At 40.1% G+C, this 19410-nt stretch overlaps 1 protein-coding gene across 2 annotated transcripts in view; it reads left to right on the top strand.

The window, feature by feature from the left end:
* Positions 1-19410, top strand: part of LRBA (LPS responsive beige-like anchor protein) — a 426487-nt gene that overhangs the window by 100096 nt on the left and 306981 nt on the right. For both annotated transcript variants that reach the window (XM_075287867.1, XM_075287860.1), the window contains exons 30-33: positions 2937-3067; positions 12072-12150; positions 13496-13629; positions 16003-16064. In XM_075287867.1, the coding sequence (XP_075143968.1) occupies positions 2937-3067; positions 12072-12150; positions 13496-13629; positions 16003-16064 (406 nt within the window). The remainder of the gene's footprint in view (positions 1-2936; positions 3068-12071; positions 12151-13495; positions 13630-16002; positions 16065-19410) is intronic.

Genomic DNA, 19410 nt, shown 5'->3' with positions numbered 1-19410 from the left:
TCCTATGGATGCCGGCTTTGTGTCAGTATAGCTGATTATGGTCATCTGTCATGTCTTTGATCCTAACATGACTGATAGAAGGGCATATTTGTTTCTGATGAGATGGCGGCGGCATCCATAATATGTATTCAGCTCTTGTCATATAAAGAGGAAAAATAATCCACTTTTAATCCACAAATATATTTTGTTGGTTGAATTGATGCAAGTTATGTATATCTACAACAGAGTTATGACTGAATATTTGTAGGTAGAATCTATTTTCCATATAGAATGAAAATCTGGCAAGGGTTAAAGTTTTGCTATTGACAGAGCACAACCAGACTCTCTATTTTTCCATTTTTGCAATATTTTATTAGCTGGTAATAATCTTTACATTCCTGCAATACTGTAAGGGGTTTATAAGATCTGTTGTGAAAAAGTCGTACGTAACGTATTACTTTTAGTCTCCATGCTGAATATCAGATACAAGAATGTCAGACGTAGTCATTCAATTCATTCTCTGCCCAAATGCAGCTGCCATCCTGCTAGGTAGGTTAGGCTGTCCCCATTCATTACACAGGTGTGAGCCCCAGAGGTAGGACCCAAACCATAGCTTATCCTATAGATATGTCGTAAATGTCTTTATTGTGTAAGCACTCCTGCTGCGCTGCTGTATTGTTTTACATGAGTTGTGTATATATAGCATTATGTCCCTTTTAAAAGGTACTTTTGCAGAAATCCCTTATTTTTATAAGCTCCAGGCCCCTGTATCCCTGTATAGTTGTTATGCTTGATGGCCTGCACCATACACTTACTGTATGATATTCTATCACGTTGTTATGGATTTGGAAAGTAATGTTAAGACTACTTTTTATTGCAAGGCCCTATTCACACATTTAGGATATGTTGAGGCTTTCTGTACTACGTCTGTGCTGACTTCCCCAAATCATATGAAATCTGTTATGGAGTGTCTGTAAATTTTTTTTTTTTTTTTTTTTTTTTTTACCGTTTACATTCCCTAAAAAAAAAAATTCTGCAGGTTTTTTTTCCTATGCCATGGGAAAATAAATCTTCCATGATCATGCCTGCTCTTGTTATGGATTATATATAGATGAAACTGAAGGATCCAATAAAAATAATAATTAATAGCCATTCTTTATGTAGCTCTAACGTAATTCCACAAGACAGTAGGTAAGTGTCCCTATAAAATTAGACATTGAATATTGTATCCTCATGTCGATCCTCTGGCACATATGATAATCCTGTGCAGGTCCTCTGTGAATTTTCTAATAAATATACATCGTAAAATGTGAGGATTCCCCCCCCCCATAAAAAAATAAAAAAATAAAATTTAAATTAATAAAACAAAAAACTTGGTACCTTGGGTAAGGTGAATTTTTAAACTCTTCATGAAGTCTTGCAGTATAAGCATCTTTTCTTAAGCCAAGATGCCGTCTGGCCGGGTCTGGTGATCTCTGCTCATTCAACAGGCAATAATTATCTACGCCACAAAGCCTTCTTCCAGTTCAGCATAATTGGGACTAATAACACACTGACCTTATGCCTGGGAATATTTATGGTGGCTGGTCTTTTCACCCTTGTCCTGTCAGAAGTGATGTAAGCCTCTCTTTGAAATCCTTGGCGTTCTTGCATTGGGCACTTAAGAGATACATTGCTTTTCAATATGACAGAGGACTAGTAAAGTGTGGCTTAATTCAGAATTTTGTAGTCTGGTGCAACTTGGATTTGACATTGTATAAAAGGAGCGCTCTGATTTATGAGATTAAGTTCCTAATGGTCGCGAAGGTTTCTGCTAAATAATTGGCTACTGCTTTATTCACTTGTCATGGTACAATGACTTGTGTATTAAGGAAATGGAGTTTGTTAGAAGGAAGGAAGCCTTGCATGTCATCAAGTATCAAGGTGTCTCAGAGGACAACGTTATAATCAGCTTTGCCGGCCTTGAGAACAGATTTGATTTGCGATGTCTACTGATACAATGTAGTTAGCGCTTAAGCAAAAAATAATGAAAAATGTGTTTATAGAAAGGAGTGGATGTCAGATTTCCTTCTCCGTATTAATCTGTAGAAGTCTTTATCTATGTAACCAAGTGCCAACATTGTAATGCATGTCCTGATAATATGAAGGCATAATTAGAGTGTACAGGCAGATAAATGGGGACATATACCATAATACCTTAGTATTAAAGTAACACCTCTGTGTATGTGTAGCAGTTGCTTTACAACCATCCCATCTTTCTAGTAGAAAGCCACTTTAATTGTACTGACATCCTTGTGATTATGTAATAGGCTTGTATTCACACACAACAGCCAATGAAGAGCTACAGCTCTTCAGCAGTCTCAGCCAATGAAGAGAGACGGGGGCAGTATCTCAGACAGCGTAACACTCCCTATAGACACTGTAGCTAAGCAGTAGTCACAGATCCTATGGTCAGAGATTTTGAGGCAAAAAGTGGTAAAGGAGTAAGGTAAAATAAGTAACTAGATCCTCACAGGATACATAGCCAGCTGATTCCTTGAAGATGATTGGACAGAATAACCCGGTCTACCTTAGTATCACAACCTGTTCTTGAGTACCACATGTTAGACACCAAGGCTGTACTATGTCTTGTTCATTGCTTTGATACAATTTTGAGAATGAAAAACAAACATTAGTTAAAGAGAAACCAGTAACCAGTGACATCCACAATAAGTGTTGACTTTCGTGTAACTGAATTCTCGGCTGTATTTTATTATTCTGTTTCATGGTTTGTATAATCCATATCTAGTATTTTAGTTCATCTCTGCTCCTACTGTGAATAAAGTATCCACGGAAAGCTTTTAATTCTGCGGTTCTCATGTCATTGGCAAGTGTAGGGTTGGAATTTTAATTGTAAACTAGTATTTAATTCATCCAATTTTATAACCATTACCCTCTTTGTTAATGTTTCTTCCCAGGAGTGTTGTAATAGCTCAGAAGAAGTCTGCTGCCCCTACACCGTCTCCTCTCGGTGCTTCGGCACATGCTGTCAGTGTGGTGTCCTCAATGGAAGCTTCCCAATCTACAGAAACAGACAGAGAGTCATCTGGTATGTTAATGGACAGTGTAAAATACCAATAAGCAGTTTCTAGTCATTCACAACATCACCTCTGTTTCATTGAAAACATGAGTGGCACAAGCAGAAAAACTATATGGTATGATTGTGGTGGTGTTATCTTCTGTTGTTAATAGCATTGACATTAGATGCTTAGACTTTAGGTTGTGATGCTTAGAGCCAAAACATAAAATACATGTAAAAGGGCAAATGATAAAACAATCTTGTTAATTTTCCATGGTAATAATTCTGACTGGGTTACAGAGCACATTCGTCATAAACCTCTTCCCTTTATGCCTGTCTATTTTCTAGATTTGGAGGACAACTGTTATGATTTGCAATGCAAATGAGGTGGTTGGTGCACTGAGGGCAGGCCTTCATCTCTAGGAGTACTCCTATTGCCACTCGCACCCCTATCATCTTCTGCTTACACCACTCCATTCAGTAAGAATTAATCCTATCCATTACCCATCCTACTTAAGCAGCAAGGGCAGTGAGGGCTGAGGTCCCTCCTTCTGTGCACCAACTACCTCATTTGCTTAAGACTTCAAAGTTGGTTTTCTCCAGATTTTCAAAAGTTACAAGCAATAAACCTTTGTTACAAATATTACTGTAATGTGCTGTGTGGCATTGTGTTGGTGATTATGTTGGTTATTCTTGGGGGGAGGTGCTAGACTCCCTTTAAGAATTGCTTAAATGTTTTGAATAGTTACTTTAGTTGGTTAGGCCCTATTCACACCTGCGTTCGGGATTCCGTTTGGGGATTTTGATTGGGGACCTCCCGAACGGAAACCTATCCACATGAAAAAGTGGATACTTAAGGAAACCCGCAGACTCCATGGACTATAATGGGGTCCGTGTGGTTTCTGCTCAGTTTCCATACGAAACATGAGAAAAGAAAAAGGCTGCTTGATCATATTCCATGAAGGACAAGTGTCTCGGCTTCAGGTCTCTGGAAGTTTTTTTTGTGATTTCATGCAGGAAGTACAAACAGGCAAACTAATAACGCAACAAAACTGGAGTTGACCTAAAGTTCACAAAAAAATTCAGTTCCCAATTAAACCAAAACATTTCTGATTAGTTTTAGGCAAAGTAAAATGGATGCTCCGATGTGAAACTTACATCGAGCAGGAGAATCGCTTGATCTGTGGTAGTAGTTGCAGGGGTGGGGTAACTGTAGCCATGCTGTTATGGGGCACTTGGAGAGGTAGGTGCTTGTGGCGGTGATAATAATGAGCTGAGCCAACTTGATGTTATGGCCCAAAAAACTGTCGGGTACTCCTAAAGCAAGCTCAGGTAGTTTATCTTGCAACAACGACAGACTGGTTTCTAGGACTGCTGCTGATTTTGGCTTTTTGCGATCATATCCTGTGTGGGCATTTTTGTATATATTACCAAACAACGCATTCATAGCACTGTTCAAGATCTGCATGCAGAAAATAAGCTGTAGCCAGAACAGCACAAATATAGGAACTATGTCTGTATTCACATGGAGAGGGATCACCAGCTCATTTGTTAAAAAAATAGAATTTGCAGGAGAATTTAGCAATACTATCCTATTCCTCTTTGTAGCTAGACAACTGCTACAGCTTGCAAATGGTTGTTATCATTTTCATAAATTTGCGCCATAAATTTTTGCCCTGGATGGAAGAGGAGGTGCAGCTCATGGCCAGAAAAGTGTCTGCACATGTCAGCCATTTCAGTGGCAAAAAACCACCCGGCTGGACTTGCCCCTGAACTTCCCAATCTGCTACATTGTACATTCTGGGGGTCTGTATTAGCAGCCAAAGTTGGTGAATGATTACTGCCTACTGCAGACTATAAAGACAATGTATTATTTTGAAATTTGCCTTTGGAGACCTATCAGAGAAGTGTCACATCATGAGGCCCTTTAAGAAGAGCCCACCACCTGCACTGTTATTCAGTAAAGCTGGCCTTTACTGTACATATCAGCTCAGTGGCGTAACTAGGAACGTCAGGGCCCCGTGGCGAACATTTGACGTGGGGTCCCCCCCCCCCCGACCGACGCCCGCTGAAGACCCCGACCGACCCCACCCTCCCTATATTCCTGCACTCTCTATTCCCCTTAGTGACCCCTGTACACACTATTATGCCCCATAGTGGCCCCTGCACAAACATAAAAAACACTATTACTTGCCCATCTCCGGCTCCGCTGCAGTCCTCGGTGGTGTTGGCCTTCTTCAATGATGTCCGGGACGTCACATGACCGGGACCTGCATCCCGGGTCAAATGACGTCAGGGAGCGTCCAGAAGTAGGCCTGAACCTGTCCAGAGCTTGGAAAGGTAAATAACATGTTTTTTTTTTGTTACCTTACCTCCGATCATTATACTCGGGGGTCTGAAAAGACCCCTGAGTATAATAATGATGTTTGTGGGGCCTGCGACATCTGCCAGTATCGGTAAGTAAATAGGACCCGTTACAGGCTGGAGTAACTCCAGCCGGTAACGGCCTATTAAGAAAAGAAAAAAAATGCCTCGGTAGCGGCTGTCGCTGGGCCCCTAATGTCCCGGGCCCTATGGCAGCTGCTACCCTGGTAGTTACGCCTCTGCATCAGCTTCATTGCACATGCACTTGAGGTCTGGAATATGTGCACTCAAGCCGAGGTGTACTCCTCTGGATTCACTGAATAATTGTGCCAGCGGACAGCTGATGTTAAAGCTTTTTTTTTTTCCAAATTTTTATTGCAACAGCAGATTGTTTTTGAACAGGCAGATTTGCGACACAACACAATCTTGGGCTGAACCCATAACCAAACTTGAGCGATTTGCCTATCACTTACATCAAGTGAACCGTTTGCTTTTCTTTTACATATAGACATGACTGCATGTAATACATAGATTTCTTATTGCCATTTATTGGGACTAGTGTTTCTTGATGTGTGCTTCTGACACTTTTATGTGCAGCCTTTCACTTCTGTCAGCAAGTCCCCAGTGGATCCCCATCACTTCTATCAGCAAGTCCCCAGTTGATGTCTATGTAGTAAGCTTCCTATATGAGAGACACATTGCCTTTGCCTAATGTATTGTATCACACCTATTGACTGCGAAAAGCAACATTGTTTACACAAGCTGTACCATTTACACCCGCTGTGGGAACACTACATCCAGGGTTCAGCGTGCTCTGGTACGTCTGGAATTTAGTGTTTGCATTTCTTGCAGCACACAGATGAAGACAGTAAATATGCCAGATGGACTGGACAAAACCCTAGCAGTATATGTATTAAATCCGTATTTGTACTCCCACCAGCCCCTGGTAGTCTACAGAGGGAGGGGAGTATATGTATATTCTTGTTGATCATACTTAATTCTTTAGACAAGCTACAGCAAATAATTGACATAATTGTAGCTGAAATATAATGTTGGTCATTGCAGAATGACTCCAAATGAGGTATTTAAGAAAACAAGAAAGTATTTATTATTGCCAGCTCCACATGAAACATTTTGACTAGTCATATACAAGCAATAACACCATTATGGGAAATTGTAACAATAATAATCATTTATTTATTTAACCAAGCATGCAAGCTCATTTTTGTGATGCATGTATAATCCAAATAAAGCATTCCCGTGATACATGCAGATTTATTTAAAAAAAAAAAATTTAAAAAAAATGTGTGTACGTACATATATATGTGCTCTCCTCTTGTGAACTGAAAGGGTAAGTTCTCACAGTTTTTTGTCAGGCAGAAAAATTCTGCTTCAGGTTTAGAAATCGGACTTTGAAGCATTTTTGTAAACTGTATTTTGCCTAGCACACAGGGTTCTGTTCTGTTTCCTAAAACTTTCAGTGGTTTTTTTTTTTTTTAAGCATTTTTTTGCAGAATACTTTTTCTGAGTTTTTTTATTTTTTCCTGCCTTATGCTAAGGCCCCACAGGACGTCCCGTAGCAATAAACCGCTGCGGGAAAGCATCACAGTTCTTCCTGCAGCGCTTTACACAGAAAGTTTGCAGAGTTTTCCTCCACAGACTTTGTTACAATTATATGTATGGGGAAATCACCGGTATTATATATAATTGACATGCTGCGATTTCCAAAACCACGCCGGTGTCCACACCGTGGTTTTTACCGCAAAGTGGGCATGGGATTTTCCAGAATCCCATCCACTTTGCACTTACTGTGGCCCCAGCCTCACACTCATTTCTATGGGTGTTTCAATCTGAATTCATCTGAAGATGTGGCAGAATGATTTTTTTTATTTATTTTTTTTCTCTGTAGATAAGCTAGAGGGAAAATCCGCCTTTTCCTCTCAATGAAATTAATGGGAGAGATAGTCAGGTGTTTTATGGGTAAGATGCTGAAGCAGAATAGCCTCGAAATCTGCTTCCAGAAAAATGTGTGTGAACTTACCCAAATGGATTCAGACCTATACAAATAGAGCTTTAGTTGACCCAAAGTGCTAAACAATAAAAAAAAAAAAAATACATACCGTATTTTCCGGACTATAAGGCGCACATAAAATACTTCGATTTCCTCAGAAATCGAAAGTGCGCCTTATAGTCCGGTGCGCCTTATATAAGGCTTGAAGCGGCGGCACGCGAGGAGTTAAGCGGCGGCACGCGAGGAGTTAAGCGGCGGCCGCCGGCAAAGTCTCCATGCCGCTTCCATACATTGCAATGGGAGCGCGCTATTCAAATAGTATTTGTTCATCTCTAACTATTTGAATAGCGCGCTCTCATTGTAATGTATGGAAGCGGCATGCAGACTTTGCCGGTGGCCGCTGCTTAAAGAGATTCTACTAGAGATGAGCGAGTACTGTTCGGATCAGCCGATCCGAACAGTACTCGCTCAACTCTAGATTCTACCATTAAAAGAACTTCTTCCCCCTAACCACGTCGGAATAGCCTTAAAAGACTATTCGTCTCTTACCTTTCCCATAGCCAGCGCCGCCTTCTCCCTGAGCTGTGTTCGCGCCTTCCGTGTCGTCTTCTTTGGGCCTCATGGATGACGCATGCGCAGTCGGCTCTAACAGGCTCTCGCAGCCAGAGCCGACTGCGCATGCGTCATCCATGAGGCCCAAAGAAGACGACACGGAAGGCGCGAACACAGCTCAGGGAGAAGGCGGCGCTGGCTATGGGAAAGGTAAGAGACGAATAGTCTTTTAAGGCTATTCCGACGTGATCAAGAAGGAAGTTCTTTTAAAGGTAGAATCCCTTTAACTCCTCGTGTGCCGAGCGCTTCCATTCATTTCAATGGAAGCGTGCCATTGAAATGAATAGAAGCGGCTGGCACGCGGGGGGTTAAGCGGCCGCCGGCAAAGTCTGCCGGCCGCCGCTTTCAATCATATAAGGCGCACCGGACAGCGCTGCGCCTTGTAGTCCGGTGCGCCTTATATATGGACCTAGGCAGGACTATAAGGCGCTCATGGGTAATGTGCCTTATAGTCCGGTGCGCCTTATAGTCCGCAAAATACGGTACAGTATTTATTTGCCATATTGCTTCATGATTTTCTATAAAGATGTTTTATGTACTTCAGATGAATTTTAGTTTTTTTTATAGTTACATGTAATGGAATATAAATGTTGCATAATAACAGTAAAATTAATTCTGGTTTGGCTTTAATCCAGTCAATATCATTATGTTTCTTAGAAAAGGCTTTGTGATCCACAGTTTTTTTTAAAGTGGTGCTAGAGCAAGTTATTTCATTTTTTTTTCTCTCCATCAAGGAGAAATTAGAATATTCTTCAGCTAAATCTGTTAGATATGTCACATTCTTTAATAGTGCTCATGACAACATTATAACAAATATAGCACTAGGTACTTTTCAGGGCCAGAATAATTTATAATTACTGGTATTTAATTTAAAATGGGAGGAGGGGGACCTGAAGGATGTTTTATTTTTATTTATTTTTTTTAAAGATTTTTCTAGCTTTTTGTTTCTAAAAATGTTAAACAAAAAACAAAAAACAAAAAAAAAAGGGAGCAAATGAAATCTCCAGCTAGGATGTTTTAATACTCTTTTAATGGGTGAGATTAACAGATTGAAATCACATCAGAGAACATACAAATACTTAAGATCTTTTTATGAGGCATCAGGAGAGAGAAGGGGTCTTAAATGATACTTTATTGCAAAAGACATTATTTGTCTCGAGCCTTGGGGACTGTGAATGTTCAGTAAGCTGTGCGGAGAAGGGTGCTAGACAGATGATCTATTTGCATTTTCTTTTATGTTCTTGTGAGTGTCTGTAAAACTGTCAGATTGAAGGAGCCAGTTTATCAGTGAGAGGATAAGAGAGATAAGTTGGTTTGATTCCATATGTTTGGACTGGCTACTGTAGTTATTGGCCACATGTGTGGTTGTAGACTTATCATGTGTTGTTTGTTTATACCATCCCTCGTTTTATGTATTGCTAATCCTATCCTGCTATCCTATCCTATTAATATTATAAAAAATGTTTGTATGTTTGTTCCTCAATCACGCAAAAACGGCTGAACAAAATTGAATGAAATTTGGCACATAGTTTGTAACCTCAATTAAAATATAGGCTACTTTGTGTCCTGGTAAATGACATGGTTTCATGACAGTTATGAATTTAGGTTCACATACTATATTAAACAGCTCTTATCTCAACTTCTGAGAAAGCCAGGGCTGTTATCTCTCTGTGTAAACACACTTAACCCTCAGTGTGTAGACACCTTTGCATATTATCTGATCTGCTCCAGTGCTGACAAATATGGGCAAACACCTTTAATCCAAATTGCCAGTTTGCCAATTTTTAACATGCCTGGAAAAAGAGAATCTAATTTGTTGCAAACAACGACAGCTATGAAGGTAGGCAGAAGTCACAGAGTTCTTCTCAAGCACAGCTAAGGGGGATCATCGACATCAACAACATACTCACTATATGGCTTCCCAGTGAGGTGCTCAGATGCCGGAACAATCCCAGGAACAGTGCAAGAACCAAGTTCAGCAGCAGGCCAGCTTGAGAGCTTCCGAAACACCGGAGCATGCAAATCATCAACGCCAACAACACGCTCATTATATGGTGTCCCAGTGAGCTGCTGAGATGCCAGAACAATCACGGGCACAGCGCCAGAAACGAGTTCCGTGGCAGGCCAGCTTGACAGCTGCCGAAACGCCGGAGCAGGCGGATCATCAACCCCAACAACACGCTCATTATATGATGTTCCAGCAAGGTGCTGAGATGCCGGAACAAGTTCAGCAGCAGGACAGCTTAACGGCTGCTGAAATGCCGGAGCAGGCAAACCAGTAACGGCAGCAATTTGCTAAATATAGGCGGATCATCGTCGCTAACAACCCGCAGATGAAGTCGCAGGCAGAGGCTAGTAGACTATATATATATATATATATATATATATATATATATATATATATATATGCAGAATTTCCCAAAGAGTAGAAGTTAAGAATTTTTTTACAGCACAGCTTTTACTTACTGTATTTACTCAGATTAAAGCCACTGTTCAGTTTACAATACTAATTTAGATGATAAAAATAGCTGTGCCCTGAAAATACCTAATGCCCTCCATTTTAACCTTTCTAGCTCAGTCCTCTTTCATGCTAAAGCCCCATGTAGTGAGCCGCTACAGAAAAGGCTGTGGCGGAAACGCATCACATTTTTTTTCTCTGCAGCACTTTATACAGAAAGTCTGCAGAGTTTTCCTCTGCAAACTTTCTATCTCCATTATATTTGTATGGAAAACTCTAGCAGTTCTGTAGGTATAATTGAAATACTCTGATTTAACGCAAGCAGAATTTTTTCTGCTGCAGTTTTGCAATGTATTGATAGGATTAACAACCATTCCATCCACTTTGCAAATACCGTAAAATGCAGTGTTTTTCGCAGCAGCTTTTCCACACCGACCAAACCGCAGCATTTTTGTAACATGGGCCCTCAGCCTCACACTAATGGTTTTTCTGTCCTCCTGTCATTCATGAGAAAACGACCAGCACTCAGATGCATCCTAGTCAATCAAAAAATGGAAGCACTCATTTTTTTTCTCTTTTTGCTACTAATTTCAGTCTTGCAAGCCTATGGCCAGACGTTATCCGGGTGCTGTCTGTTTTTCAGATTGACTACCCGATGATAATGGCAAAAGAGACAGCATTTTTTTCTTTTGCAGACAAACTGAAAAAAATTGCACATGGACCAGACACTGATATAAAACAGGAAAATACGCTAGGATGTTCAACATCTGTTTTTTAACAGTCCACAAATCTGATATTGTGAATGCAGCCTGAAAAGGAGTCTGCAGAACCCAGCATATCTACCCAGTCCTGCAGATAGGTTTGTTTTCTCCTTGAGAATTAATGCTTCTGTTGCCAAAATATCGCTGTTTTTGTTAATATGTGAATAAACTCTTTGGCACAACAGCAACGCCTTCAGCAATGCTCCAAAGAGCGAATTCTCATATTGATAAAAAAAAAAAAAGGTGACGTATATCAGCAATGTGGACTCTGATTCATAGATAGGTGAAGAACATCAGAATCAAATGGTGCTTCCTCCTATCAGCGGGGCTGGGTTCTGGCTACTTTTTAATGCCAAGTCGTTGTATGTTTCAGTAAAATGGCAACCAACTTGACAAACCTAGGGCAATTTATCATACAGTTTACAACTTTTAGCAGATCTTTTAAAAGCTACAAAGTGTATCACACTCCTGTTTGTTTTTGTTTTAAAATTTGACTCTTGGCACATTTATGTCCCACACATTACTACTTCAAAAAGTGGTTATTCTGGGTGTATGGCTTAAGGTGAAGGGCTCAGCCTGGTAGATATACACCAGAAACTGCTGTGAATTGTAGGTGAAATCTATAGCAATTTGTAACTGGTGTAGATTTGAGATCATTGTGCATGAAAGGCAGGAGTTGTGCCAAACTTAACTTAGGGGCATCATACTCTGGCGCAGTGGATATCCAAAAGCTAATTGTGTTTTCTACAAAGTGGTGAGGTTATTTATTTCATAGAAGTATACACTTCATACTACATCAGATACTGTAATACTTTTGTCTTTTCTTAGGAAGCGGATCATCTAATTCAAAGCTGCCATCAGTCCAGGCTGTTGACTCTGTACTAGAAGATCCTGCATCTCAAATGAGGTAAGCTTGTTAGTTTCCCCCCTACATTGGATAGACTACAGTGATTACTTTCCTGTCTTAGCTATATTTTTTCTATATTTTTTTTCCACTATCTAATTGATCATTTGGATTATTTGCATCCTTCTTTAATACCTTTTTTTTTGCACTTTTAACATAGTATCTTGCAATTATTATTATGTTTTTTTTTTTTTTTTTCAATCTGACTTTGCAATTTTATAGGCCGCCACCATAGTATGTGTAACTGGCTACAAAAGTCCCTGTTGACTCTCTTCATTTTGTATTATAGTGTAAAATTTAATTCTCCATGAGATCCGTTCCTGAGAGCATTTTTTCATATAACTTTGCAAAGTGTCTTTCCTTTATTATTGCTCCTGGAAATGTCTGATCAGTGCTGATGGTGTGTAGGGACACCCCAAAAGGGACTTCTCAGGAGAGCAGCAAGGTTCTCTAAGGGCTCATTCACATAGTGAAAGAGGAATTTGAGACCTACCCCCCTCTTCCTTTCCAGCTTCCCATGACAGAAAGCCTTTCCGCTGTGGCTTTAACTCGCTGGTTGGGCTCAAGTGGATGAGTTTTGCAGCTGAATCTACCATGAAATCCATAGTAAAGGAGCGTTCACACTACCGTCGGTGTCCGCTCCTAGTGTCCGCTCAAAATCTGTCACGGACACTAGGAGCGGACACTAGCTGTGTCCGTGACACCTGTCATTCATCTCAATGGGCATCGGGTGCGTTCTTTTGCACTCCGTGCCTGTCCTTCCCTGTCCGCAAGTGAAGGTGTCCGACTTCTCAAGCGGACAGAAGAACCCTGCATGCAGGGAAGGACGGGCACGGAGTGCAAAAGAACGCACCCGATGCCCATTGAGATGAATGGCAGGTGTCACGGACACAGCTAGTGTCCGCTCCTAATGTCCGTGACAGATTTTGAGCGGACACTACATGTCGGACACCGACTGTAGTGTGAACGCCCCCTAAGATAGAGTAGGATGCTTTTTATTTTAATGTTGTTTATTTATTTATTTATTTTAAGTTTTGCTTCTATCTCTGTAAGTCAGAATCTACTGCAAAATCAGCACAAAGTTCCACCATGTGAGCTTACACTAAGACTGCTGCTTATCTAGAAACCCATTGTACAATACACGATTGTACCTGTTTGCCCCTGGTATATTTTAGTGGATCTCCACCACCTTTTTCTAAATATTCACTACAGTGTTTTTAGTATGCAGACAGCAGGGTGTAGCTGAAGTTTAACTTAGCGGCAGGTAGTCTTTGTCTTACTCTAAATTTTAAATTTTTTAAAAAATTGTTCCATTTTTTTTTTTAAGTGACCCATTTGTTAATATTAGCATTACAGAGAGATTGGAACATGCACTGGAAAAGGCCGCTCCACTCCTGAGGGAGATATTTGTGGACTTCGCCCCATTTTTATCTCGTACCCTTTTAGGAAGTCATGGTCAAGAGTTACTTATTGAGGGGACAAGTAAGTATAAAGCTGTTTTTAATGGGAATTCTTCCAGGGGAGGGTATCAATCACTGTTAGAACTGCTTATTCACCCAATTACATCTTCTAAGCATAGAAAGATAAATAAATGACAAGTTCTCCAGAATCATTTCCCACAAAACTTTCTCTTTATGCTCACCTCCTCCTGCTCCTCCTTATACATGCTACCTGTAAACTAGACAGCATTCTCATGGTCACTGGTTCTGATCTACATGTTGAAAGGGAATCTATGTCAGGAAGCAGTATTTCACTATAGAGTTGTTGACAATTGGAACAAACTTCCAGAAGATGTGATTGGGAATTTAGAGGAAGATATTGTATTGTAAGCATGACTGGACTCATCACGTCTATCCTAAGATAAAATGATGATATATAGACAGAGTAGATGGACCATGTGGTCTTTTTCTGCTGTCAAACTTTATTTCTATGTATAAATATTAGTTCTAAACTGTGGTAATTACCATATAAAGATGTACAGCTCTAGAAGCAGTGGTGTAACTATCACAGTCACGGGGGTGCTACCGGGTATGGTGCCAACGGTCAGATGGAGATGGTGAGGCCCAGCCACATGACCTATGACCAGCCACAATATTACTGTATAGAATCTCACATAAAATAGTGCAAAAAAAAAAAAAAAAAAAGATTTAAAAAAAATAATGATAAAAGTTTCTAAATCCCTCCTTTCCCTAGAATACATACAGAAGTAGAAAATTACTGTGACACACATACACATTAGGTATCCCTGTGTCTGAAAGTGCCCAGTCTACTGAATATAGGGTATCTGCAGTGCTCCTGTTCCGTCGGGAAGGGGTTAATAGGAGCACTGCAGATACCCTATATTCAGCCAGACTGAATTCCAAGTGGGGGAAGAAAAAACAGTCCTCGAGCTCAGGGAAGGGGCAGACAACCAAAACACCCACTCCCCTTCCCTTCCTTCTACTGCACCCAAAATCGCCGACCATTTTAATTTTTGAAATTTTCCAGTAGCTGCTTCATTCCCCCCTAGGCTTATACTCGAATCAATAAGTTTTCCCAGTTTTTTTGTGGTAAAATAAGGGGCCTCGGCTTATATTCGGGTCATCTTATACTCGAGTATATACGGTACTTGTATGCAGTGGTAAATGACTGTTGATGACATCCATTGATGACAACCCCAGCCGTTTCTACAGTCTTGGCTACTACATACTGGAATTATACAGATTAGTTATGATCAGATTAGCATCGGCCTGCTTGTCTTTTCCATATTTTGTATGAGACCCCATGAGTTCTCTACGTAGACCCCCAATGATTCAATGGCAAGCGCTTTAACGTGCTAAATATGTAATATTGTGAACATCCTTGGGTCTTCCTCGAAATATATTAGAAGTAATACGGTTCTATAGAACATGTTACTTTTAGAAGAATTGAATATGTTATATTGATTTTTATCAATTTGGCCATTTCTATGCGAAGATTTGATCTAGTTCGGCTACCTTCACCTTGGGAGTATAAACAATGAGAAATATCATATAGGTAACTACTTAAGTTCTTGCTTAGGTTTACCAGAGGGCCAGGGGTCAAAGTACTAATAAGAGTGTTTGGGATGTCTGCTATCACAAAGCAAAATGGAAACTTGATTGATAGCTAGAGGGCTGAAGTAAAGGGACTGCAGTGGAGAAAGCAAAGGTCAATGAACCATTTCCCTTCTCTGCATACATAAAGATCATGCTGTCTTGGATATTAAGAATTCGTTCAACAATTCTTTAGGCAGTGTGTAAAGAAATCATACCATGTATGTGAATTAATTTTAATGTATATTTATATAAGAGCTGTGATGAACATTTCAAGAATGCAAAACAAACCATTTGCTGTCTCTCTCTCTCTCTTCTCTCTTTTACATATTTTTATTTCTTATGTCTTTATCCTTTGATTGCAATTGCATTGTTTAAGCTTACACTATCTAACCATTAGACAAGTATTAAAATGTACCAGGTTTATCGACATGCATGATGCTGGATTATGATTCTGTTGTGTTTTTAGACTATGTATAGTTTTAAGTTTCTATCTATTAGTTGGCTTACTTTGTGTCTAAAAATGTATCAATTTTTGGCACATGATGTGGCATCCTAATCCCCACCCACTTGTCAGAAAATGCGCTGGCAATGTAAAATCTGCACCAGATGTCAATCACATATCCATTGCAGACCCTTTCTACAGGTGATCTCGGCTAGAAAAACAGACACCCGTCAGACCCCATTATAGTCAATGAAGACCCTGAATCTCTGTTCGCATCCATTATTTTCATTATTTATAATTTTATTGATGCAGAATTTTTATTTTCTGTTTAATAAATGTTCATTTTTGTTTTTAAAGGCCTGGTGTGCATGAAATCTAGTAGTTCAGTTGTGGAGTTGGTCATGCTTCTGTGCTCCCAGGTATGTATCCCTAAATGTTGTCTTGCATTATCATTTAGCTTTCCCAGTCACCAAATACATTAGTTTATACGGTATGGGCAATATTATAGGTTGCTGGAGTAGGCAGGTGGGGGGAGGGGGGTGCATTGCTTATTGTTTTTATTTCAGTAAATAGCTATCTACCTTTTAAAGGATTTATTCCACAAAATATATGCATTCTATAACCATGCCACATTTGTAGTTTTGGAGAACAACTGTGAAGTATTATGTGAATGATGGAGTTGGCACACTGGGGGTGGTCTTCAGCCTTGGGAACCCTGCTCTTCTCAAGTGGGATGGGCGATGAGGAGGATGAACTTGCTCCAGAAGCTACAGCCCCCCCCCCCCTCAGTGCACTAGATGCCTCATTTGCGTAAGACTTCAAAGTTGTTGTGTGTTTTTTTTTTTTGTTTTTTTTTAATCTACAAATGTGACAAGTATGTTTATCACCAAAATGTTCTCTGTAACATGGTGGTGATGGTCGATTATGTTTACGGCTTTGGAGAAGGTGCAACAGAAGATGATAGTGGTTGGTACTTTGGTTTATGAGGTTGTGGTTGCAAAGAGCTGTCCTGCACCAGATTGCCCCCAAGATTAACCTCATAAATGTTCTATAACTTTTTGTATAGCATTCCTTACTTGCCATCGGTCACTTTGGACAATGGTAGAGAAGTGGAATTTCCAGCACAGAGTTTCCTCTTATAATCCGCCTCCATTTTAGGCATTGCATAAGATTCCCAGCCTGGCCCCCGCTTCTGTTTCTTTGTTGTCTCTTAGTGCTAGTGATAACCTCATGCAATGCATGAAGAGGTTCATCTTGTTAGTTTTGTGTTGATGCCTGTAGTGATTCACATTGTTTCCTTTTACAAGAGTTAAGTGAGGAGTCATTTGTTGGATGAAGACATCTGTGAAGGAGTTTGTGTAATAAGGACTGTATGGATGGCAGAGGAAAGTCCACACTAATATGTATCTCAGGATGTGCCTCAGTTAAGTCAGTGCATTTTAGTAGAAAGAGATAATGTTACCTGAGGACCCGGAAGATTAAGAAGTCTGTTTGGAGGTGGTGGGATGCCTCATGGTGGTCAGCCAGTCACAGAGAATCCTTAGTAGAGAAATTACAGGGAGGGCAAAGGGGGTTGGTTAGCGCTGTACAGTGCTGGGGTCTTGGATTCAAGTCTAACCATGGGAGGCATCTACATGGAATTTGTATGCTATCCTCCCACACTCCAAAAATATAAGGGATTTAGATTGTGAGTAATACTAGGGATAGTGAGTAATGACAATGTCTATAATATGTTTGTGGTATACAAGCCAGAGAATTAAATAGCAAACCTGGGATTTGGGGAGTGGTAGATAGCATACACTTCTCACCATTAGTGATGGCTTCCAGAAAGGAGGATATATGGGTATATGGGCTGGTTGATAAACAATTCTTATTTCCAAAATTAGTTTCTGGATTTCTAATGACAAATGGTCTCAAAGAATATTCAGTTTCCACTAGGTTGTATAATGTAATGGAGAGCAGTGTATGAAGCTGCGCTGTAAACCTTGGATGACCTCTGGAGATGAGGCACATTCATTTAATCTTTGTTCTTCACCATTTTTTTTCCCAGTAATTAAAAGAAAATGGTTTTATTGAGTTCTAGTATCTCTTAAAAATAAGCTGTTCCTTTGCTATAAATTTCCTTGTACATTCTCTTATTGGATGGGTTAGAATAGCTTTTTTTAATGAGAAGAGTATCAGTCTGTAGGTCAAGGGTTCTGACCCATTGACAAACCTTTGACCTTCATTTGCAGCCAGCATGGCCATCCTGCCCGATGAATAAGGATAATGTAAAATTAATGTTTCTTTTTATCGATTTGTTTCATGTTACTGCTTATGCCACCAAATTTATTTAGACTGAACTGATAGACATTTCATGAATACAAATGAAGGAATCATAGAAGGTGTGAAGAATCAATGATGCACATTGTCAATAAAGTGCAATAAGAACAATTACTTGAGGAGATTACACCTAATGGATTTTACAATAAAGTATCAAGAAGTAGTTATACTTCTAGTGAGCTTATTATTGTAATCTCGGGTCACTGTGTAGCATTTCATAGGAATAATGGGATCTGTATACCTCAAAGTAATAACTGGTTATTGAGAAAATGGGGGAATACAGTATATAACCAAGTAACAAAGCATGGTGTGCATAAAAAGAATCATATGACAGTACCACCAGTATAAAGAGGAAATAGATTATTGAAGCAAATATCGTACAAGGATTAAAAACTATTTAAAAAGCCTCCAAGTGATTTTCCAAGATACTAGTATTCGACGTCCATGATAAGAGGACTCTGTACAACCCCCCCAATATTCCCTATACATATTCACATCATAAGACTATAAATATTATGTTAAGAGATAACAAAAGAGGGTAACAATATGTCGCATTATAAATAGAAATACTCACACTTACCTGTTATAGACATGAGAACCCATGTGTAGGGTGTGTAGAACCCAATAGGCTTCTTAAGGACTAGTTTGCACAGGGATTCCGCATGTGCACATTCCGTCGCGGCTGCCAGGACGGGATGCCGTGCAGTGCATTGTATCCCATTGTGGCCTTCCGCTCCAGATTAGGCCTAAATGAATGGGCCTAGTCCAGAGGGTGCTGTCGCGAGGCTGAATCAGCTGCGGAATCCGCCTGAAGAAAGGGCAGCTCACTTCTTTTTTTCCGCTAGCGGGAACACACCGCTAGCAGAAAAAAGATCGCTAACGGTCTGCATAGACCTTTATTGTGAGGGGGTGGATTCCATGCCAAAATCTGCCCCCTTTTGCCCCGTGTGAACTAGCCCTAAGGGTTACTCCAGTTGTTTGAGGGCAGAGGCTGTGACAGGTATATTGTTTCCCAGGTACAGTGCTCTATTTCATAGCTTCAGTTTACTACTGTGCTGTTGGGACAGAGCTGTGTGAAGTATTACTTGTATTATATGAGCACTAAATGATCTTTTGTAAGGAAAAGGTGGACATCAGTAGAAGATACTGCTTAGGGCACCATCCAATCTAAAACTATTTCTTTTGGCCACTACATTCACATGCATGCATGCCCCTATAATCCATAGTTTTCAGGCCAGCAGATTTATGAACACAATTCTGGACTACATTGAAGAATGTTACACAAAAATGAAAATAAGTAAAGCAATGTGTGTTAACTTTAAAACAGATATATATGTACACACACACACACACACACACACACACACACACACACACACACACACACACACACACACACACACACACACACACACACACACACACACACACACACACATATAT

The sequence above is a fragment of the Leptodactylus fuscus genome, chromosome 1, assembly GCF_031893055.1.
Source record: "Leptodactylus fuscus isolate aLepFus1 chromosome 1, aLepFus1.hap2, whole genome shotgun sequence".
NCBI lineage: Eukaryota > Metazoa > Chordata > Amphibia > Anura > Leptodactylidae > Leptodactylus > Leptodactylus fuscus.
The sequence above is the reverse complement of the archived record's forward strand: the minus strand, read 5'-3'. Positions and strand labels throughout refer to the sequence as shown.